Genomic DNA, 22,674 nt, shown 5'->3' with positions numbered 1-22,674 from the left:
CTATTTCATATTTCGCTGTTCTGAAATGTAGTATATGACCAAATATGAGGTTAAGCTTAAACAATAAGTTTCTGGCTACTGTTTTTGCTAGGTCAAATAAACATATTAAAATAATCTGAAAAAGAGGGTAATTGCTAAACGAATATGATTTTTACATGCACATCATTTGGTTCTCTGTGATTACAACCCAAACAGTGAAGTAAATCCTAAACATCATATTATAGTGTCATGACCAGAACAGACCATAAAGGCTACCTACAATTAGTTTATTTGAATTTTGAAAAAAATAATTACATGAAAGAAAAACAAATCACTTGTATTTGAAAATTGATTAATTGAGATTTATATGACCAATTTATATTGTTTTCGAAAAAACATTATATATGTTCTGTTCTTAAACGTATAACGAACTCAGATTACATAAAGATTATATGATTTGAGCTAATGAGAATGAAGCTATGTTTTTTTTTTAGATGTATATATTTTAGAAATACGTTTATAAAAAATATTTAAGATATCAAAAGTTTGGACAAGAAATCTTATACTCTACTTTCCCACATGACAGTTCAAACTTGTTTTAGCTTCAGAGCAATCAAAGGCTTTCCACTGAAAATGAGCGCCATCTAGTGGACGGGACACACTGCACCAGAGAAGGTATATGACGCAGTGTTTTGCTATAAAGTCATTTATTTGAGATTGAGATATTTAAAATTGGACAACACCACATCTCAAACAATGGCCTGCTCTTTAAAGGCTTTTGGTTCTACAGTGAAAAAAAAGTTAGATGCTCCAGTAAAATAATGACAGAAAATAACAACTTGCTTCTTCATTGTTTTTATTCCAAAAAAAAAAAAAAAACACACAAAAGAAAAAGGACATAGCATTTAAATATTTAAATATTTAAACATTTATTTGAACAGAATTCTAAACTTCATTTTACAAATTATTAATATTCCTTGAATAAAATATAATTTCTTTATTGCATTGTCTTGCCACAATTAATACCCGATATTAGCTATTTACAGAAACATTTATTTTCAAAACCAGTAAAATTTATTTCATCTGTATATTTTGAGACTTGCTCCTCTCGTTCTCCTGCCAATATATATATTTTAAAGAATAATAATTTGTGCTTGGTATAAAATATGCAGCATACTGCATTATCTTCTAACAAGTTCGTTATTATATTAATTACATAAGAATATGTACAAAAAATGGACTGTTGGAACTTGTGTCACGTGATCTGATGGGGTGCTTCCAGCATCTCCATTAGGAAAGTGTCTATGGGTGTGTCTCCAATCAGCTTAAAGAAAAATAGGTGCTCCAAACACTTGAGTCCGATGGATCGGAGGGCAGGAAGACGCAACAAAAGTTTAGCAAACCTGTAAAGCAGGCAGGGAGCAAGATAGCAGGTGAAATTGAGTATGTGCCACAGATATGATCAAAATTTACTGAACAAACATGTACATGACTGTACCTGCCAGGCTGGTCAGGGTATTTCTGTTTAGTGTAGGTCTCCAGTGAGGCGTAAACTTTCTCCCTCAGTGCCTCTACCTCCGCTGGGTTGGACAAGCCTTTGGCGTCTATGAGAAGATACAATCTGCATGATTAACTAAATACTCAATCTATCAAAACATCTTACACGTCTTTACATCTAATCTATTAAAGTTTCCATTCACTGTAATTACATTTTGCAGTGCATAAAGGCATTTTAAAAAAGTATTTTTTGTGTTTCATGAAAGAAAGAAAATGTCAATAATGACAGAATTTTTGGGGGGTAAAACATGTAGTATCTCCTGATCTATTATTATAATATAAAACATTACATTATATTATATTATATTACATTACATTACATTATATCAAGTTTTGGGTTAAACTATCTCTTTGAATAATATAATATAATATAATATAATATTAGATGTGCTTAACATAAAAATCAGTCAAGGTCAGTTTAGAGTTTATCATTATAATCTGTCAATTCCCAAGGCATTCCAAAACAAGGGGAGGGTGATTTGGAATGTACTGTAAATAATAACAGAGTTTAAAATAATTTTGTTTATCAATACTGCCGACAAGTGTATATAAATGGCAATGAGCGGCATACCTGGGTTGAAGAGGACAATGGCTCTAAGGCAGCCTAGTTCTGTCTTATCCATCTGCATATCCTTCATTTTAGACACCAGCTCAGTCAATACCCTGCCACACAAACACACAAAGCTTTCATTTGAATACAACAGTTGTAATAAAAATAAAGATACATATTTTATGATCATTCTCTCAACAAACAAAAGATGTTTATTAATCCAGAGGTGTTGAAGGTGGAAATAGTCACCTGTTAAAAATGGAGCCGACACCTGCACTGTGAGCACTGCTCCTGTGGACATGGAGGCCTGTGCCCAGCAAGATGCCATCTTTAACTGTGATTGAGCGATGAGAGAATGAAGCAATGAGGAGCTCGTTCCATCCTGTAAGAAGAAAAATGACGTGAAGAAAATAAATGAAATGAACAGCAGGAACAAAAAACATTTGTATCTTTCCCTCTCTTAATTCAACCGTGTTCCTCATTAGCAAGGCTTTGTGATGTACTGCGGTGGCTACTTCATGAATGCATGTGAAGTGTTTGACCAGCAGAGGGCAGCATTCCCACTTACACAACCAACACAGTTCTGCCTGACCCTTTGACCTGGAGTTATTACAGACAAAACCACTAAAAAACATTTTCGAAATTGAATTGAAATAAAGCTGCCATGAAATAAAACGTCAATATTAGATGAAAAATGTCACTGATTTCACTGCTGGTTATACTCTGTATAATTGTGTATGTGACATATAAAAATCTTGAATCTTAAAATACTTTTTAAATAATGAACTGAATAACTGAAATAAAGACGTTTAGGTAGAAGGAAAGTTTTATAGAAATATTTTTTTAAAATAATAAAAAATTGCAGAGGCAAATTAAGTAATAATTAAAACAAACTAAAATGAAAATGAAAAGCTAATTTAAAATACTAATAAATACAACAATAGTACATAAATAATACTAACACAACATTGGTGGTAGTTTTATGTATGTTCATAAAGATGATATTATTGTGATTGTTTCTTTACAAGAAACACTTGTGATGACATGTGGCAATAAACGACAAACAATAAACCCAGGTGTGCAATATGCATTTTCACTGCTTAAATACACACTTCAGCCATAATATCCTCTCTGTTACTACTTCAGTTATGATTTCAAAATAAAAGCAAAATATGTATTTTATCAGTATATCAATGCACAAGGACTAGGTGACTAGGACAGACATTCAGACAATGATGCTGATGAAACTGGTTCCTGTTTGATCACAGGTTTTATATTTGTTAGCATAGTTGTGCTTTATAAGACAAAGTCAGCCATTTGAATGGATAAAATCAGGCAAGCTCTTTAAAATGTATCATATTTTCTGTCAATTCCCAAGTTTTTCCTGAACCAACAACTTTTACTGAAAATCCAAATGACCCAATTTTAATGATAATCTAAAACTGTTCTTATAGGGGGTGACAGAAGAACCAGTAAGTGTTGTCATAGAGTGCTTGTTTCTTAATACACTGTAAAAATAAAATAAAAATGTTGGGCAAACTTAAAAGTTTAAGGCAACTAGCTTCAGCAGATTTTTGAGTTTTCTCAACTTCTTGTTTTAAGTTTAAAATTCCTAAAAATAAGTTTCCTAAAAATCTGCTGAAGCTGGTTGCCTTAAACTTTTAAGCTGGCTCAACTTTTTTTTTTTTTTTACAGTGTAGCAACTTATCTATATATGTTTTATTTATGTGTACGAGTGTCACATACCTGCTCGAAGCAAAATGACCTGATCATCCAGAGGCAGATCAGAGAAATTAGGTATTCTCTTGGCCCACTCCACCAGAGTAAACAGTTGTTTGTCAGCTGCATGGCAGATATTAGTGACTGGGTCATTTGTCTAGAGAAGGAGACCAGATGAAAAAAAGGACAGAGAAAGAATGAGAGAGAGTATTTTAGTTGTTACTTTCTCAAAGAATGCTAAAGTCAGCATGTATGTACTGTGCAAATTGTTTATGAATAAATATAAATGTCTTTGTCTTACTGAGTTGCCTGGACTGTTCTCTGTGTATGTCTCAGTCTTAGGTTCTACTGCAAGTTCTGCATCCAGAATCTTATCCACAGGCATGTCTTCATTAAAACTGCTCGTTGATTCCACCTCATTATCACCTTTCTCCTTCCCACGCTGCCTCTCTTCCTGGACCGCTGTGGGGTCCAGCAGAGCAAGGAAATGAGTACATTATAAATCATTGTAATTAATGATTATGGCACGTATGATTTAAGAAATCCCACATTTTTATACCTTTTATCTGTTATATTAGATATTGTACTTATTTTATATTTTATTATAGACATTATAAAGAGAACAAATGTACAAAATGATGTTTTCAATATAATATAAGATTATATAGAAATATAATATAATATAATAATATTTATGTTATTTAGCATAATATTAAAGCATGATATTAATATGTGCTGAAAATAAAATATCTTCTGGCCACAAAGGCTTGAAAACATCAAACTGAAAAAAATAAAAAAATAATAATAAAAAAAACAAAAAAACAAACCAAAAGGAAAAAAACAAACCGAAACAAAACACCAAACAAAAACAAAACAAAGCAAAAAACAAAACACCAAACCAAAGCAAAATAAAACAAAACAAAACAAATCAAAGCAAAACAAAACAAAGCAAAAAACAAAACAAAACACCAAACCAAAGCAAAATAAAACAAATCAAATCAAATCAAAACAAAGCAAAAAACAAAACAAAACACCAAACCAAAGCAAAATAAAACAAAACAAATCAAATCAAATCAAAACAAAACAAAATCAGCCATTTAAAAGGCATTTCAAAAATAATTGAAATATGGATAGAAAACCCACAAACACAAACCTTCCCGCTTCATGCCCATGGCCAGGCACTTCTGGTAGCGGCAATATTGGCAGCGGTTGCGCTGGCGTTTGTCAATCAGGCACTCTTTGCTGTCTCGACACGTATAGGTCAGGTCTTTTCGGATGGTCCTCTTAAAGAAGCCTTTGCAACCTTCACAACTGTAAACACCATAGTGCTTCCCTGCAAACACAACCATACTGAACCTCAGAAGAGATAGAGAAGTATCTTGCATTAACTTCCAAACCAAAACAAAATGCAACATCTAAACATCCCTGTGTTGTTGTACCTGAAGATCGGTCCCCACAAATGGCACAGATGTGTTTGGAGAGTGATCCAGGGCTGCTGCACTGATAGCTGCTCATGTTGCTCAGTGGAGCCAATCCTGGTGGAGGCTTGATGTCTTCTGAGCTATTCACATTTAAACAGTTCATCTGTGAGATAGGAAGAGATGTGAGGAGAGGAGATGGAAACAGCTTATATAGTGTAATCAGGAGTAGACTTTATGCCACAATACAGCAGCAGACTGTTTGTGTCCTTCCAGCACAGCAGACACACACACACACACACACACACGCACACACGCACACACGCACACACGCACACACGCACACACAAACCCAAGAAAACACTCACAAACAAACAAAAACAGACTCCACCCTTGCAAGGGCATTTCACACGTAGCTGAGAGCGCTGACATAACATTTCAAAGGGGAGGGGAGATTTGTGTCTCTCTCCCTCTCAGGAGAATTCACCATTTTTCCATCACGTTGTTTTCTGCACTGCAGCATTCAGCCTGCAGGTGGCTACATGGCCATACCTCAGGCATAAAGAAAGCAAGTCGAATCAGGAATATGATTCAGTGAGCCTTATTTTCAGTGAATTACTGGCATAAATGTTTGTTAATTTATGTGTTTGTATATGGCTGCTTCTTTTGTGGAGTGTAAAAAAAAATACACTCACTTTTCACACTGTAATTTCCGCCATATCTCAAATGTTTGATACAGTATTGTTAAAACTTAAAAAAAAAAAAATTGGTAATTGAAATAAAGCTGTTTAAGTACTAAAATGACTAAAAATAAAACCAAAGTTTTATAGGAATAAATAATTAGAATAAAATGACAAAACAACATGAAAATATAAACTGAAAAAAGCTCAATCAAAATATTATTAAATACTGTAATAGTAAAGAAGCATATAAATTATATTAAAATAACAATGGTTTTGATGGAAATGGCATTTTAAATATTTAACTCCTTTGTTTCGCTATGGCAAATTTCAAAGCTAACCGCTTATGCTTAATTCTAAACACTTTTCAAAATGAAACTTTCTCACTTTTTAATAACTTGACAAAATTTCAGCTTGGTTGGAAATAATACAACAGCATTGTCTGATATTATTTGGTTAAAGTAAAAACCCATTTTCACACAATAAATATGATTCTCTTACACTCTTTGATCACTAAGTGTTTTAGAAAATCTAATACATGTTATTTTATTTTATTTTGAGGGAATTTTGCCTTTATTTTGGTAAGATTGAAATCCACCTGGGATGGGACAAAAAAAAAAAAAAGAAAGAGTAAAAGAAAAGATTCTTACTCTTTCAGAGTAAGAATCACCATGCACAATTAATGCCACATGCTACCAGCATTACAAGATTTTCAACAAGATTAACTTCAAGTACATTTAGACCCTGTATGTCTATCATGATTCATAACACACACTCACTTACTTGTCCCATATACTGTAAGTTCATAGTTATTGATGTTCTTTCATTGGACTAAAAGCCTGTAACATTGGTCTGAGTCAATGGTATTCTCTGGCCTCCAGGGAGAAATGAGACACACATACAGACGCACATAAGCTGACCTCTTTTAACACCAGGGCATCCATACACTCTCAGAAAATAAAGGTACAAAGCTGTCACTGGGTCATCACCTTAAAGTACAAAAGCTAAAAGGTACATCTTTGTACCTCACTTGTCTCTAAATGGCACATAGGCTATTACTGCCAAGAGGCTAATTTTAATTTGAAAGTAACACTTCAGTTTACAGGACAGATCTTATTGTCTTTGGTTGGTGTCAGTCCGAGAGAGCACAGAATTATGGAAAGTGTCTTACCTGTGGGCTGCTGAGAGTGTTAAAGCCCATACTGGGAGTAGAGGGCAAGGAAATGGACGGTGAACCCAGAGATGGGCCAATGATCGAGTAGGGTGAGGCCAGGCCATTCATGGATGAGCCCAAGGTGTTCACGGGCGACTGCAGTGGGCGGGACGAACTAATGACGGACGGATGACCCACCATGGAGCTCAAGGGTGGCGGCTGAGAGGGGGGTGAATTAAGAGCACTAGTGTCTGTGAAGAGACAAAAAGAGAGATTAATATTAGACATGACAGGAGCCATTAAAATTGAGCACTAAAATGATTGCTGATGACATCACTGATCATAGACACACTTCTGGTAAAAAAAAAAAAAGAAGGATTAATTAAGATATTTAATGCTCTTGAATAAAGTCTCTTATGCTCATAAAGGTTGCATTTATGGATCAAAAATACAGTAATATTATGAAATCTAATTTGACAATTTAATTATGTGACACTGAATACTGGCGTAACGTCTAATTAAAATTTAGCTTTGCATCACAGGAATAAATTCCATTTTGAAATATATTAAATTACTATTACTATTATTAAACTGTAATAATATGTCAAAGTATTCATGTTTTTTACTGTATTTTTTTATCAAATATATGCAGCCTTGGTGAGCATAAGAGACGTTGTTTTTAAAAAACAATTTTAAATCTTAATTATTCCAAATCTTTTGACTTGTATTGTATCAACCAAACAATCATACAGGTCAGTGTAACAGGTCTCTATAAATATATCATGACGCATACTATGTTTTTATTTGGCATGTACAGACATCAGAGAACAGGATAAGTATGTGCCCACAGGAACATTAAGTACTTGTGAAAAAATGTGACTTTCCAGAACATCAATTACCTCCATTAAGACCTAAAATTAAATAATATGCTGCTTAAGTACATAAATGTAAGAGGACACTTCACTAAGAGAATCCATTAAGCCCTGCTGCTTTAACCATTCAATTCAAAGCTGATGCTACATACGAGTACCTGGTAATGGTAGTTTGTACCGGCACAAACACATAATCTATCTAACGTAGTACAAGGACACACGCAGGGCAAAGGTTGCACCTTTTTGCCAATATTGATAGTGTTGCAATCAGTTACCTTGTTTCATCATTCATCAAGATGAAGATCAAATCAAATTCATCTAAGATTAAAATAACACAAACACAGCTTCAAGCAGTTGCTTTTATCGAGATATGCCACACAAAAAGCTTTATCAATGATTTGGTCAGGTCTTCTGACAAGGTGACTGTAACTGTTTATCTCTGGCAGGTTATCTCAATATAGGCTACTGCTAATGTATTATTGAAAAATAAACCCAGACAGGGCGATCAAGACCCCGGCATGAAGTGAAGGGGATTTGAGTCACCCTGCAGTGGTTTATTTTTAGCTAACAATTCCACCAACGATTCTTGCTTATTATATGACTGCTTACCAAATAAATAAATGAACATATGATGTTGCTTTGAGCTGAAATTATTTTAGTAAATGAGAAGAAAGAGACAACAGAGTGCTACAAGATACATGAAACTACCATGTCACTGCACTGGACAATGGAGTTTAGCAGTCAAAATAGTGCATTAATATAGTTTTTTAGGTCTTGTATTTTACTAAATGGCTGTCAAGCTAAAACTAAAGTACTTTACCATAATATACAACAATAAAGACAAAACCATTAAATCATTATCTGTAATTCAAGTCATGCGTGTTTTATCCTTCTAATGCAGAGAATGATGGGAAATGTAGTAGCATGAACTTCATAAACTAAATGAGAAAGTACTGTCACTGGGGCAGTACCCTAGGGTACATCTTTACCTCTAAAAAGTACATATCATTAACTTAAAGGTACATATTAGTACTTAAAGTGTAAATATTAGTACCTTTTTAATGCATACTGCCCCAGTTACAGTTTTGCACCTTATTACAGGGACACGCACTATAAGTGTCTGAAATTAGCTTCTTTTGTAATATAATTCTCTATCTTGCTGTTTCTTTTCCTTAAAATTGACCAAATCCACAATTTATTGTTTATTAACCTGACATAATCATCAATTTCAGCACTTAAACACTGTACTATGTTATAAACAAACAGTCTGCAATGGCTGTATTCTTCCAAGCTGCATGGTTGCATGTGTGTGTGTCCCAGACTCTGGGCAGAAGGGGGAATTTCTGTGGCAGATGGCCAAGATGCCTTTGGTAGGGCGGAAACATGGTCATACTGTGGTCCTATCCTTAAATGACCCACCTGATCCATTACATTTAAAACAGACCACAGAAGTCTGATGCTTAAGACAGACTCCCTAAGGCTGAAAACAGGGGCGTCACACAGAATGTTTATGGCTTTGGTACTGCAACTTTATACAGAGCTGAACTTGACATTGAAAAAAAAAATCATAATATTACAAATTAATTTTCACAATCAAATCAACACGAAGGCTCCCCCACAATATATGCTTTCAACCTTTCACTTTAGAGATTGTTTTATGTTGACTACAAGTATAATTGACACCCCATATACGGCAAGGTCACTATAGCTCTAGCTCTGCAGATTTACATTTCATATGGTCTATAATAAACTTTTGTTTAGATGCTTCAACCTTTAGCTGATAATTCAGATCGTATTCTTCCGAGACGGTTCATGTGCCAGAAATTCATCAGGATTTCACAATGACTCTCGGCAGTGCCCATGACCTTTGTACAGCTGTCTGGGAGCAAAGTGCAGCCTGTGGTAGAGTGCTATCAAGTTCAGCGGAGACCACACGAAATCGCACAGGTCAATGCAGGCACAATCACATACATAAACCGCCATAGCATGTTTGATGCAACAAACTGCAATCAATATACTCACAGATACTCTGTACAATAAAAACAGAGAAAGCTGTGTATAGTTTCACTGAACAGCAGACCTGTGACATCAGTTCCATGAGCTGGAACACAACAGGATTTGGAGAGGGATAGTTAAAATCTTTTAATTGTTAATTACTGGTCAGCTGAGGTGTGGAGTCTCCAGCAGGGCCCTAATTCATTAAGCCTCTCACACACTAACTTGTAAAACATGTTGACTGAAAGGACATGATACAGAGAGGGAAAGATCACAAACTACTGTTTAATGTTTATTTTATTTGATATTTCATTGTATTTATTGTATTATTTTTGTCTTGCATACAGTAATTTAAAATATTAAACATTTTCTGTCACTATTTTTTAATTGATGGTTTGTTAATATTGTTCCACTGACTGACCCAACAAATGCAAAACATGAAATAGAGAAAAACAATCAATGTTGTCTCCTAAGAGAAAATTAAAAATACATATAGTTATTGATTTTATTTTAATTATTTAATTCTAACATTATGTATTAGAATTATTCATTAATTTTAGCTACAAACAATACAAGAAATATTTAGCATTTTCAGAATAAAACAATATTGAATGTGATTCCAAAAAAAGTCGAAATGCAAAAACTTGCATTAAACTGGACTGTGCTGGTTTTTGTATAATACTAAATAACAGGACATCCCCAAAAGTAAGTTCTGAGATTTAGCAGCATATTATTGGCTGGAACCACATAGACAAACACACACCCACTGCGTGAAATAAACAGTGGTTATGACAACAGGTTCCAACCCCCCTATTTTAAACTAAATCTCTTGAATCACTTAATTCTGTCCTAAACGAAGTTGACATCTGATCAATAATGACACTAAACCCTCTTCTCATCACTGACAAATATTTTCAACCACCTGTCAAGAAGACAGGGGTTGTGGGGAGGGCAACAGACACAAAAAGGTGGAAGTGATGGAGAAATGGGACACTGTCCCACTCTATCCAAGTCTGCAGTAGAGAGCTGCAGGACATTAAATCAACCCTGATACCACCATGTGTCCATAATCTCCAGGACTGCACACACACACACACACACACACACACACACACACCTCACACTTCAGTTACCACCATTGCTTAATCAACCATTTCATAAACTAGTTTTTCAGCCAACAATGTCATTTATATGTGAATAATTAACCTACACACTTGAAATTAAATGATGTAGCTGGCAACAATGTTATCTTTACTACCTAAACATCACATTCCCCATGCTTTAAATGAATAAGCATTAATTATGCTACACACATACACACACAGATGAACAAAGACACAAAAGCTCATGCTTTTCTTATTAGAACTGCTGTAATAATGCATTATGTTCATGCTCGTGTCCCTAGAATTGCTGACAGAGGTGAAAATGAGCTGGACTCATGCAGGCATCAGGAGGTCTGTCTGGAATATGTTGGGATTTTTTTTTTACGGCAATATTGAGTGCTTTCTTAATGATGAAATGTAATTTTTTTGTAGGACTTGTTTTGAGTGTGTGTGTTCTGTTGCAAAAAGGACATAGGCCTATAACTGCTGCTGTAGAGTGAGAGTGAAGTGAAAACTAAAGAATAATAGAGTAAAGAGTAAAGAGACATCGAGTGAACAAGAAATTAAGTCAACGAACTCTGAGTGTGTCCTGTAGTAACCTCTCTATTATTGTGTTCAAAACAAGCACATTTTGTCACATGCATCACTCATTTAAAATAACTTACGCTGACGATTGCTTTATAGTCACACAAAAAAGTGAAGTAAGAGACAATACTGTACACATTACAGTCTAAGACTGGGTTGATAAGCTGATATTTGGAAACAAATTTCACAGGAAATGAAGGAACATTAATCAGTTTCAAAACATCCTATCATATCGTGATCATATGACAGCCGATATCCTGAAGCACCGAGGATGAACTTGTTTAAAAAAAAACCCTGAGTAATGTTTGTGACATTATACATTTGATGACCCCTGTTAATGTCACAATGTAACAAGCAGAGATCAGCAGGGACTGTTCCACTAAACATTGCACAAGAGTTTATGAAGTAACTGTGTTCAGCCAGACATCTTGTTTATCAAAATGAACTAAAAGTAACAGATTCTAAACACTTTAAATCCTGAGTGAGTGTGAAAACTATTCAAAAGCAGCAGCTGAATGAACTCGCTGGTATAAGATTGCTATAATGTTTTGGTCTAAGATGATTATTTTTTGGTAAGATGGTCATTTACTTTTTGGTCTCTTTTTTGTGTTTTTAAAAGAAGTCTCTTATGCTTATCAATGCTGCATTTCTTTACAAGGGAAAAACAGTAATACTGTGAAATATTATTCTAGTTTAACATTTTTATTTGAATGTATTTCAAAATGTTATTTTATTCCAGTGATGGCAAAGCTGAATTTTCATCAGCCATTACTCAAGAAGCATTTCTTATTATTATCAATGTTGAAAACAGTTGTGCTATTTAATTTTGTGGAAATTATGAATATTTTTTATTAAATGCAAAAGTGTTTACTGTAACTTTTGATCAACTTAATGTATCCATGCTACATAAAGTTACTAATTTCATTAAAAAAAAAATCTTACTGAACCCAAACGTTTAAGCAGTGGTGTATAAGACGATCCTGTTGCAAAAAACAAACAAAAAAACACCCTATCTGTATGAAAAACAGATTAAGGGTCACACTAGCCAGCTTGAAAGTCAAGCAAATTACCCAAGACAACAACAATTTCTGTTCCAAAATTCCTGAAACTGAACTTTTTCGAGGGTTTAACAGAGGATACATGAGAGAGACAAGAGAGAAGTAGAAACAGATAAAGTCACAAACATTCACCCCAATACATGTGAATGCCTCTCACTCTCAACTTTCAAAATAAACTTCCTAGAAAACACGCTGTCTTGGGATATTTGAAACCAGCTGTCTCAATCAAAACATAAAAAGACAATTTCTCCTTCCAGTTTTACTCAGAGGCCTCTTAACAGAGGAACCTTCAAATGTGGTAACATTTAAACAAATTTAACTACTTAAAGAAAGCATTTTTTCCTTAAGGCAACAATTACACACAAATAAAGTGTTATCAAAGGAAACTAGATGTTAGGTTACAAATGGGATCAAACAGCATAAGACATGTGAGAAACCACAGTGTAGTCAGCCCTACACATAACCTTGAGTAACTTCAGCAAAAGAGGGAGGTGAAAAGAAATCAAAGAGAACTGGTAAAAGGAAGGATTAGGAAGGAAAAATGATGAGGGAGGCTCGGTCTCTAGTGTTTATATCAAATATATTAACCAATGCTGAAAGACCTTCCAGATAATCTCAGCAATGATTAAAGACCCTCAAAAGATGTTTTCTTAATACTGACCCTTAACCCTAACCTACTGCCAATCACAACCCATACTCACCGGTAAAACATACCACTACCTAATGTTTTGCATAACTACAAAAATGTACAGTTTCCAGGTGAAATGAACACTATAGACAGTAATTTCTGAAAGCAATTTTCTGGAACAAAATATATTAGCACAAGCACACAAAAATATACTCAAACAATACCATCACCACTGTTGACATCCGCCATATTGCATGACAACATGCTCTAGCCTGCAAGTAACTTATACAGAAATTATCCAAAGAAAAAGCAAGCATGCTATAGCTTAAACACACCATATGGATAAAGCATATAGACACCACACCCATATGCGCTTCTTAATCACAAAACCAGACATTAATACTTGTCCTCCCTAACGGCTTCCACTCTTCTGGAAAGGTGTTCACGTACCTTGGAATGAAACTAGGGAATCACAAGCATCAATGAGGTCAGGTACTGATGATAGGGTCAAGTTCAGAGTCAGTGTTGCAATTCATCCCAATTTTTTTTTTGTCCATACAATGAAAGTCAATGTGGTCCAGTGTTGTTTTGACTTTCACAATATGGTGAAATAGCTACAGTTTCGTTTGTGTTCTACAGAAGAAAAAAAGTTATACAACTTTAGAAAGTCATTAGGGTGAGTAAATGATGACAGAAATGGAATTTTTAGGTAAACAATCCCTTTAAGATTTGTCATTACTGGAATTAAGAGGCCTAGATGAACCCATACTTGTAATGTATGTTTCAGCTGTAATTTCCCAAACAACATATACAGGTGCTGGTCATAAAATTAGAATATCATGAAAAAGTTGATTTATTTCAGTAATACCATTCAAAAAGTGAAACTTGTATATTAGATTCATTCATTACACACAGACTGATATATTTCAAATTTTTATTTCCTTTAATTTTAATGATTATAACTGACAACTAATGAAAGTCCCAAATTCAGTATCTCAGAAAATTTGAATATTGTGAAAATGTTCAATATTGAAGACACCTGGTGCCACACTCTAATCAGCTAATTAACTCAAAACACCTGCAAAAGCCTTTAAATGGTCTCTCAGTCTAGTTCTGTAGGCTACACAATCATGGGGAAGACTGCTGACTTGACAGTTGTCCAAAAGACGACCATTGACACCTTGCACAAGGAGGGCAACACACAAAAGGTCATCGCTAAAGAGGCTGGCTGTTCACAGAGCTCTGTGTCCAAGCATATTAATAGAGGGGCGAAGGGAAGGACAAGATGTGGTAGAAAAAAGTGTACAAGCAATAGGGATAACCGCACCCTGGAGAGGATTGTGAAACAAAATCCATTCAAAAATGTGGGGAGATTCACAAAGAGTGGACTGCAGCTGGAGTCAGTGCTTCAAGAACCACCACGCACAGACGTATGCAAGACATGGGTTTCAGCTGTCGCATTCCTTGTGTCAAGCCACTCTTGAACAAGAGACAGCGTCAGAAGCGTCTTGCCTGGGCTAAAGACAAAAAGGACTGGACTGCTGCTGTTATGTTCTCTGATGAAAGTAAATTTTGCATTTCCTTTGGAAATCAAGGTCCCAGAGTCTGGAGGAAGAGAGGAGAGGCACATAATCCAAGTTGCTTGAGGTCCAGTGTAAAGTTTCCACAGTCATTGATGGTTTGGGGTGCCATGTCATCTGCTGGTGTTGGTCCATTGTGTTTTCTGAGGTCCAAGGTCAACGCAGCTGTCTACCAGGAAGTTTTAGAGCACTTCATGCTTCCTGCTGCTGACCAACTTTATGGAGATGCAGATTTGATTTTTCAACAGGACTTGGCACCTGCACACACTGCCAAAGCTACCAGTACCTGGTTTAAGGACCATGGTATCCCTGTTCTTGATTGGCCAGCAAACTCGCCTGACCTTAACCCCATAGAAAACCTATGGGGTATTGTGAAGAGGAAGATGCAATACGCCAGACCCAACAATTCAGAAGAGCTGAAGGCCACTATCAGAGCAACATGGGCTCTCATAACACCTGAGCAGTGCCACAGACTGATCGACTCCATGCCACGCCGCATTGCTGCAGTAATCCAGGCCAAAGGAGCCCCAACTAAATATTGAGTGCTGTACATGCTCATACTTTTCATGTTCATACTTTTCAGTTGGCCAACATTTCTAAAAATCATTTTTTTTGCATTGGTCTTAATTGATATTCTAATTTTCTGAGATACTGAATCTGGGACTTTCATTCGTTGTCAGTTATAATCGTCAAAATTAAAGGAAATAAACATTTGAAATATATCAGTCTGTGTGTAATGAATGAATCTAATATACAAGTTTCACTTTTTGAATGGTATTACTGAAATAAATCAACTTTTTCATGATATTCTAATTTTATGACCAGCACCTGTATATGGTATATTAAAGACACCTAGATGTACTCCAAGGTAAATTAAAGTAATCTTACATAACATTAGTTTGAATAATGAGACACACATGCAAACTTCCATCCAGGCTTACATACTATATGTCATAATTGTGCAAGTTTTATTTGTTGTGTCAACATTGAGACCTCTTAAAGAAAGATAGAAACGGAAAGAGAAAGAACAACAGAGAGTGACCGTCAATCGGCGATGACAAATTCCGTCACCTCTTTCTATTGTGCGATCAAATGAGAGTTTGTCCTTGTCAGTCCAAGTATTTACACACACCCACAAACACAAACGCCCCTCAACAGAACTATTGTCAGAGAGAAACAGAAGAGAAGCAAAGAAGTGAGGGGGTGAAGTACCGCGTGTGTGTGAGATATAAAGGGATACACTGAAATAGATTGATCCAAGCAGACTTTCCTAAAATATCCGCAATACTCCAGTGCCACCTCACCCTGATCTATAACAGCTGAACAGCATTAGAGAATAGAGGCTTGCCAAGTACTCTCACTGCCAACGGCTGAGAGCAGAGGTTACAGATTAATTACACACAAGCTACGACTGACAAGCCAAGCAAGTGTCTAAAGTGTCAAATCAACATATATATTTCATAACATATATAACACTTTTGGAAAAAGATAAATACTTTTATCTTTTATTAAGCAGCGATGCATTAAATTGATTCAAAATGATTTCTATTTCTTGCTGTTCTTTTGAGCTTTCTATTCATCAAAAAAAAAAAACTGGATGTTTCCACAAAAATATTATGTTTAGTATTAATTGTTTTCAACTAGGGATGTGGAACAGCGATCGAGTACTCGACCGTGATAGCGATGATCGATCATGAAAACGATGATCGTGAGAATTTTTTATTTTTTTTGATTGGCAATAGCAGCACTTTGGGCTGGGCTCTGATTGTTTAGCTTGCAACAGCATGTGATTCAAAGTATAGACGTGAGAAGAGAGAGAAGCTTGTCTTTGAAGTCACATAGTGATATTAGTGTTTAGTTTCATGCTCAAATGCAATGCCCGAAATTGACTGAGTTATTTGAGACGGTCGTATTGCTTTTAGATGTGTCTTTTTAAAAAATACTGATCCTATAATAATGCAGCAGTGATTTTTTTCCCGTCATATTTGTTCAGCAGTTGGCATACTTCAATTAAAATTGTTTTCGTACTTAGTATGGCTTCTAAAACACGTGTAGCAGAGGCTGTGCAGATAAAATGCATGATTCAAAATATGTATATGATAAATATAAAATATGTGACACTGAAGACTGGAGTAAAGGCTGCTGAAAATTCAGCGTTAACACCACAGGAATAAATTTGTATTTAAAATATTTAAAAAAAAATGGCATTTTAAATTATAATAATATTCTACAATATAATTTTTTACTGTATTTTTGATTAAAAAATTGATGAATGCTTTCTTGGTGAACACGAGACTTTCAAAAACACTGTAGTGTATGACAAAATATACAGTAAAAAAAAAAGAAGAAATTAAAAACAAAGCACTTTCACCATGTGCACTGTAGAAAAAAGTATTAAAGATGACTGAATCAACCTGCCTATTAGATATGCCACTCAAAGTATTTTTATGGGTTAGATTTGGCAGATTTTTTCAATGTTCAAATACTTATGTCTCCAGCATGAATTTGGGGTGGAACTATCCGTTCGTAAAACCAATTGCAGACAAAAAAAGATTTTCCCAATTCCATTTGGTAATGTAAAATCAATTCCAGCACCAATTCCAGATGGATGTGAGCGGTGTATTTCCCTGCTTAGAAATAACAAATGATAGTCAGGCTCTTTACTCATCACAATGAACCACACGGCACACCAACACATCACTAAAATGCACATATCCATGTACAATTTTGAAATCAGTCAATTTTATTTCTGTAGTTGTTTCCAAAAGCACAATTGTCTCATCTTCCCTTTCGATGTTGTACCTGGGAACTTACAGGAAGTAATAATTACAGGAGTATATTATTATCAGATACTCACAGCGGCTGTAGTGACCGCCCTCTCTGCCGTGACTCTGACCGTGAAGAGGCAACGCCGCCGGATGCCACATGACTGTGAGCACCACTCGACCAAACCTCACCAGGCACAGCAGAGCACCTGTCCGAACAAAGACTCACTCCGCTGATGGAACAGATGGGATATGAGCGAAACAGGAGGGCCGTAGGAGGAGGATCTGCAGGGAGGAGTCTGCTCGTTTATGGGATTACTCGGATTATCAACGATTGAATCCAGCAGGAGCCATTTACTGCCACAAAGATCAGCCTCTCTCCAAGCTTTGACAAAACTCCTTCTGCACAGACTGCGGTCTGCCCGGACAGAGGCTCTGAGTGTCATTAAATCTATCAGCCCCAACGGGCCACCTGTTGCACGGCCAGGGATGAAGAGCGCTTGAGTGTTTGTGAGGTTCAAAATAAAAAAAGCAATTTGTTTACATTCAGATTTTAAGATTACTGTAAATTTACAGTACATCTGATTATCAAGAACATTCTATAATTGACCACAATATCAGAGTAAGATGGGCACATCAGTGCTTAGAGCAGTGAAGTGGCAATGACAGCTCTCTCTCACACATCCACACACACACTATAAGCACAGTTTACAGCCAAGCCTGGCAGCCTCCTCTCACACACCTGCTTGTATATTCATTATCTAAAGCACTTCTAACTTCAGACACATCTTGTTTTTGTGCAATGCTGCATAATGTACTATCATTAGCAATGAAGAGGTTAAAGACAAATAACCAAAAAAAGAAAAAAATTGAAAAATACAAAAGATGATATTATATTATATATTACATACACTACCATTCAAATGTTTGGAGATATTTTTTAGACAGAAATTAATACTTTTATTCAGCAAGGATGCATTAAATTGATCAAAGGTGAGCAAAAACAAACAAATGTTGTTATTTTGACATTTTTATTAATCAAAGAATTCTGAAAAAAGTATCACAGTTTCCACCAAAATATTAAGCAGTTTTAATCATTTCATTGGCAATAAGAAGAAATAAGAATAAGAAGCAGCAAATCAGCATATTAGAATGATTTCTGAAGGCTCATGTGACACTGAAGATTGGCTGCTGAAAATTCAGCTTTGCCATCACAGGAATAAATTATTATTATTTTAAAATATGTTAAAATAGAAAGTTATTTTAAATTGTATTTAATATTTCAACATATTACTGTGACTTCTATAAAAAAACAATAATGAATAATAAATAATGAAGATAAATAACCTTTTATTTACTGACTGAGGTATCAATGTGGGTCAACTCATCTCAGTGTCAAGGGGATTTTGAGTCAAATTAATTGTGCAGAAAAAGATTAAAAAGAAGCTTTGAGATATTTCAATATAGTGATGCCTTAAAATCATACAATATATCAATCCTGATGCCATTACAGTTTCATTGAAAGACAGCCAAGCAGTAGAGAGAGCTGACTTCATGACAGAATGCCTTCAGGGTGAATCTAAAAAAGCCTCGTTAATATGTCATCCTATAAAAGCAATGCCCCACATGGATCAGTCAGAATGAAATGAGAATTGCGATCACACAGAAGATTGACACAATTGGAGCTGCCTGAAGAGATATTAAGAGTCTCATCACCAAAACATCTGTATTAGGTTTTCTATTTCTTTTGCTAACAAAAACATCACTGATATCTCTCTTACAGCAACTTATCCCTTTTAAAAACCTAACCATGTATCCTTTAAGAAAATCTGTGTCAATAAAGGTTAAAAAAAATAATTTATTAAACGTTATTACCATCTTTCATCTATAATAAGCCTTCAGCCTCAGTATGTCTACATTACCGTTCAAAGGTCTAGGAGATCAGAAGTGACAGTACAGAGTCTTTGTTTTGTCTAGGAGATCAGAAGTGACAGTATCTCAACAAGTCTTTGTTGCAAAATATTTCTATATCAAATAAATGTTGGTCTGAAGACTGGAGTAATGGCTACTGCAAATTCGACTTTGCCATTACAGGAATAAATTATATTTTAAAATATTCAAAAAGAAAACAGTTTGTTGTCTTGATGAATATAAAATATTTTAAAAATCTTAACGACTTCTAAATGTTAGTGTATAAAACAGCTGACTTCGAGGGTCAAAGATGTGACTCTTAGCCCGTGTTAACAAGCATGTGAACACAGTTCAACCCCGCTACTGTGATGTAAGGGTCCACATCTAACATTTCAAAGCAGGATGTCCTCTGAGAAGCAGTTAGGGCACGAACGCATCCATAGATCAAAATAGATTTCCACCCTTACCCCAGTCTACTTTACCCCAGACTTAAATTACCCCAGAATGACTATAAATCCAGAACACGGAGTTAACAGAAGCTAAGGGCCAAAACAGCATCTCTGTTAGTTCGTTTATCTACAGCAGCTATAGTAGTGGCTCCACAGGGTTATTACTAGGCGTAAGAATTGTTACACTGCTGCTAAAAAGGACTAATCTCAATAATCATTTCATTTTAATGGAATGCATACACCCCAACAGGGTGATGCTGACCCTGATAAAAAGTTGAAGGGTTTAATATGGGCCATCTAATGACTAACATAATGGCTAACATTTGCGAAAAGTATACACTCACCCTTCCAATACGTTCTTTTCTCATGGACTACATATCCTCTGTATCTCATGGTTGGGCTTCTCTGACTCTCCTAGTCATGAAAGTGATGGTAAGGGCAAGGCTGCACAGCGAGTAACACGTTGAAAGCCCACAGCACATATAGGAAATCTACAGAAACCACTGTGAGCGGTTTGAAAGCATGTGTACCGCTGACAATAACAAAGGTCTCAAAGCCACTCCTGCCTGACTGTCTGTAATACACGTGTTCTTTCTGTTTTCTCGTTCATGTGTCTTTGGACTTGCAGAGTGGGTTTGCATTGTTAAAGGTTGAGGAATGTTGTCAGCTATAGGCAATTCTCATAAAGCCTATAGTTACAAGAGCTGAGAGCGAAGGCTCAATGATCCCTTCATTGACATTAAAAATGTATGTAGTTTAGAGCAAGGTGCTAGCAACACCAATGTCATGGGTTAGATTCAGGAAATGCATGAACTAATAAAATGTATACCTTAAATGCAATGTAAGCTGTGTCTGCCAAAAGCATTAGTGTACTGTGAATGTAATTAAAAAGGAACTGGTTGTGTACAGATGTTACACTACACTACAAAAGCAAAAAAAACAAAAAAACAAAAAAGTGATTAACTGTCATTAATCTAACCTTGTTAACCTGGTTAATGTTCAAAGTTCAAAACATTTAGTGTGTCTGTCTGGTTCTAAAAGCAACCCAGACATCATGGTGACACATGAATAAATCATGTTTACAGTATAAGTCTATCTTTTTTAACTGTTAGTTCCCATTTTAATTGCATCATGCATTAATACAGCTTTATATTATTCACAGCTTTAACATTACTTATTAATACAACATAATAATTTGTCTGTTTGCACTACAAAACTACTGACCAGGAGTAAAACCACATTGCATTGGGTACATATTGTTCATCGACAATACGTGATGCATCTGATATTACCTCTAAAGCATGTACAGTAGGCTGAATTCTTGCTCTGCAGGAAAATCCAGCTTAAGCTAGTAGATGTGGAACATGGAAGATAGTTTCAAGCTGGTCATTAGCTGGTGTAAGTTGGTAAACCATGTTGGACCAGCTACCAATTGGTCATATTAGCTTAAGATGATCAAGCTGTTTTTGGGAATATGATCAACCAGATTGTAAGCAAATATCTTAAATAGGATTTCCAAACAAGGCATAATGCAATAATGTGCTAATCTATTGTTTTCCAGTTAAGTTTTTAATCAAAATAATTAAACTCATTACAACTTGACTTCAAAAGTTAACAGCATCAAGCACTTTAATAATTAGGTGTGACAAATGGGCAACTCTTTATATGAGTCTTATGACTTACACTCAGCACTAACACTAGCCTAGAGTTGTCTTTGACTTTGCTTAGAATAACATGTCATTCGCACTCACTCCAGAAACAAGTTGCAAGCGTTCAAATACAAAGTTTGCGTTGAAATACAAGCCTATTCACATACTGTGAAGTGTACATGCTATACCCGGCTGGAAACAGTCTCAAAAGCAATAGGCTAAATAACGATTCCGACACAACAGGCGTGCTTTGAAGGCGATCGACTACATAAACACAATTAAAGTGCCAACCATGCCTGTAAAACCGCGGCGTGATCACCTGGCCGATGTCAAAAGCACGCGGACTGATAGGACTATAATCTGTCTGAAGTTCATCAGCGAAGTTATTTTAACGGCATGCACATTTAAGTCAAACTAAACTGACAACTGTGCAAATATGACACAGAAGAGCAGCAACAGGAGATGAAGAAAGACGGCGACTTACGGAGATGTAAATATGTATCGTGAGTATCCATTCCGAATCAGTTTACTGTCGGGTCTTGTCCTAAAGGCGCGCGGCACCCCTCTCGATTCCTCTCCCCAGCTCGAGTGAACTACACTCTGCGGCGCTGCTGCTGGCTTGGGGCCCCGCTCAGGGGGAGGCGGGAGGAGGGGTTTCACCAACGACAACAATCAGAAAACACACAGGCAGATGACTTCAGCACATGTGAGCAAAGTGTTTTTACAGAATAAACATTCAAGCTGTATAACAATGGTAATAACATATATTACAGTGCTCTTTATAACTTCACCTGCACACATGCAACAAAAAACAACAATTTGGATTACATTTATAACTATGCATTTGACAGATCCTTTTGAACAAAGTGTCTTGCATTGTATTTTTTAGGCTATACATTTTAATTGAACCAAAGACCTTGGTTTCAGTGGCTAATGAACCATTCCACCATCAACATTAACAGTATCAAGATGAACACAAAAATGTCAGATAAAATGATATTTAATATGACTGAATCAACTAAG

General features: G+C 35.7%; 1 protein-coding gene across 3 annotated transcripts; it reads right to left on the bottom strand.

Moving 5' to 3' along the window:
* Window positions 1–673: 673 nt before the first annotated feature.
* On the bottom strand, window positions 674–22,260 carry LOC306879892 (retinoic acid receptor RXR-gamma-B; the record flags this gene model as incomplete). 3 transcript variants are annotated; one of them, XM_079433123.1, is made up of 10 exons in its annotated part: window positions 674–1,382; window positions 1,478–1,583; window positions 2,108–2,199; window positions 2,336–2,468; window positions 3,833–3,962; window positions 4,107–4,267; window positions 4,959–5,138; window positions 5,245–5,389; window positions 7,075–7,307; window positions 22,136–22,260. In XM_079433123.1, the coding sequence occupies 10 exons, from the start codon at window positions 22,164–22,166 to the stop codon at window positions 1,235–1,237; spliced, it is 1,359 nt and encodes a 452-aa protein (XP_079289249.1). In that variant the 3' UTR covers window positions 674–1,234. The 3 variants fall into 3 exon arrangements, with proteins under 3 accessions (XP_079289249.1, XP_079289251.1, XP_079289250.1); XM_079433125.1 differs by lacking the exon at window positions 22,136–22,260 and adding an exon at window positions 17,735–17,804 and having other exon boundaries at window positions 675–1,382; XM_079433124.1 differs by lacking the exon at window positions 22,136–22,260 and adding an exon at window positions 13,748–13,930 and having other exon boundaries at window positions 675–1,382.
* Between the last annotated feature and the right edge of the window lie 414 nt (window positions 22,261–22,674).

This window comes from Barbus barbus (genome assembly GCF_936440315.1).
Source record: "Barbus barbus genome assembly, chromosome: 14".
NCBI classification, from domain to species: domain Eukaryota; kingdom Metazoa; phylum Chordata; class Actinopteri; order Cypriniformes; family Cyprinidae; genus Barbus; species Barbus barbus.
The sequence above is the reverse complement of the archived record's forward strand: the minus strand, read 5'-3'. Positions and strand labels throughout refer to the sequence as shown.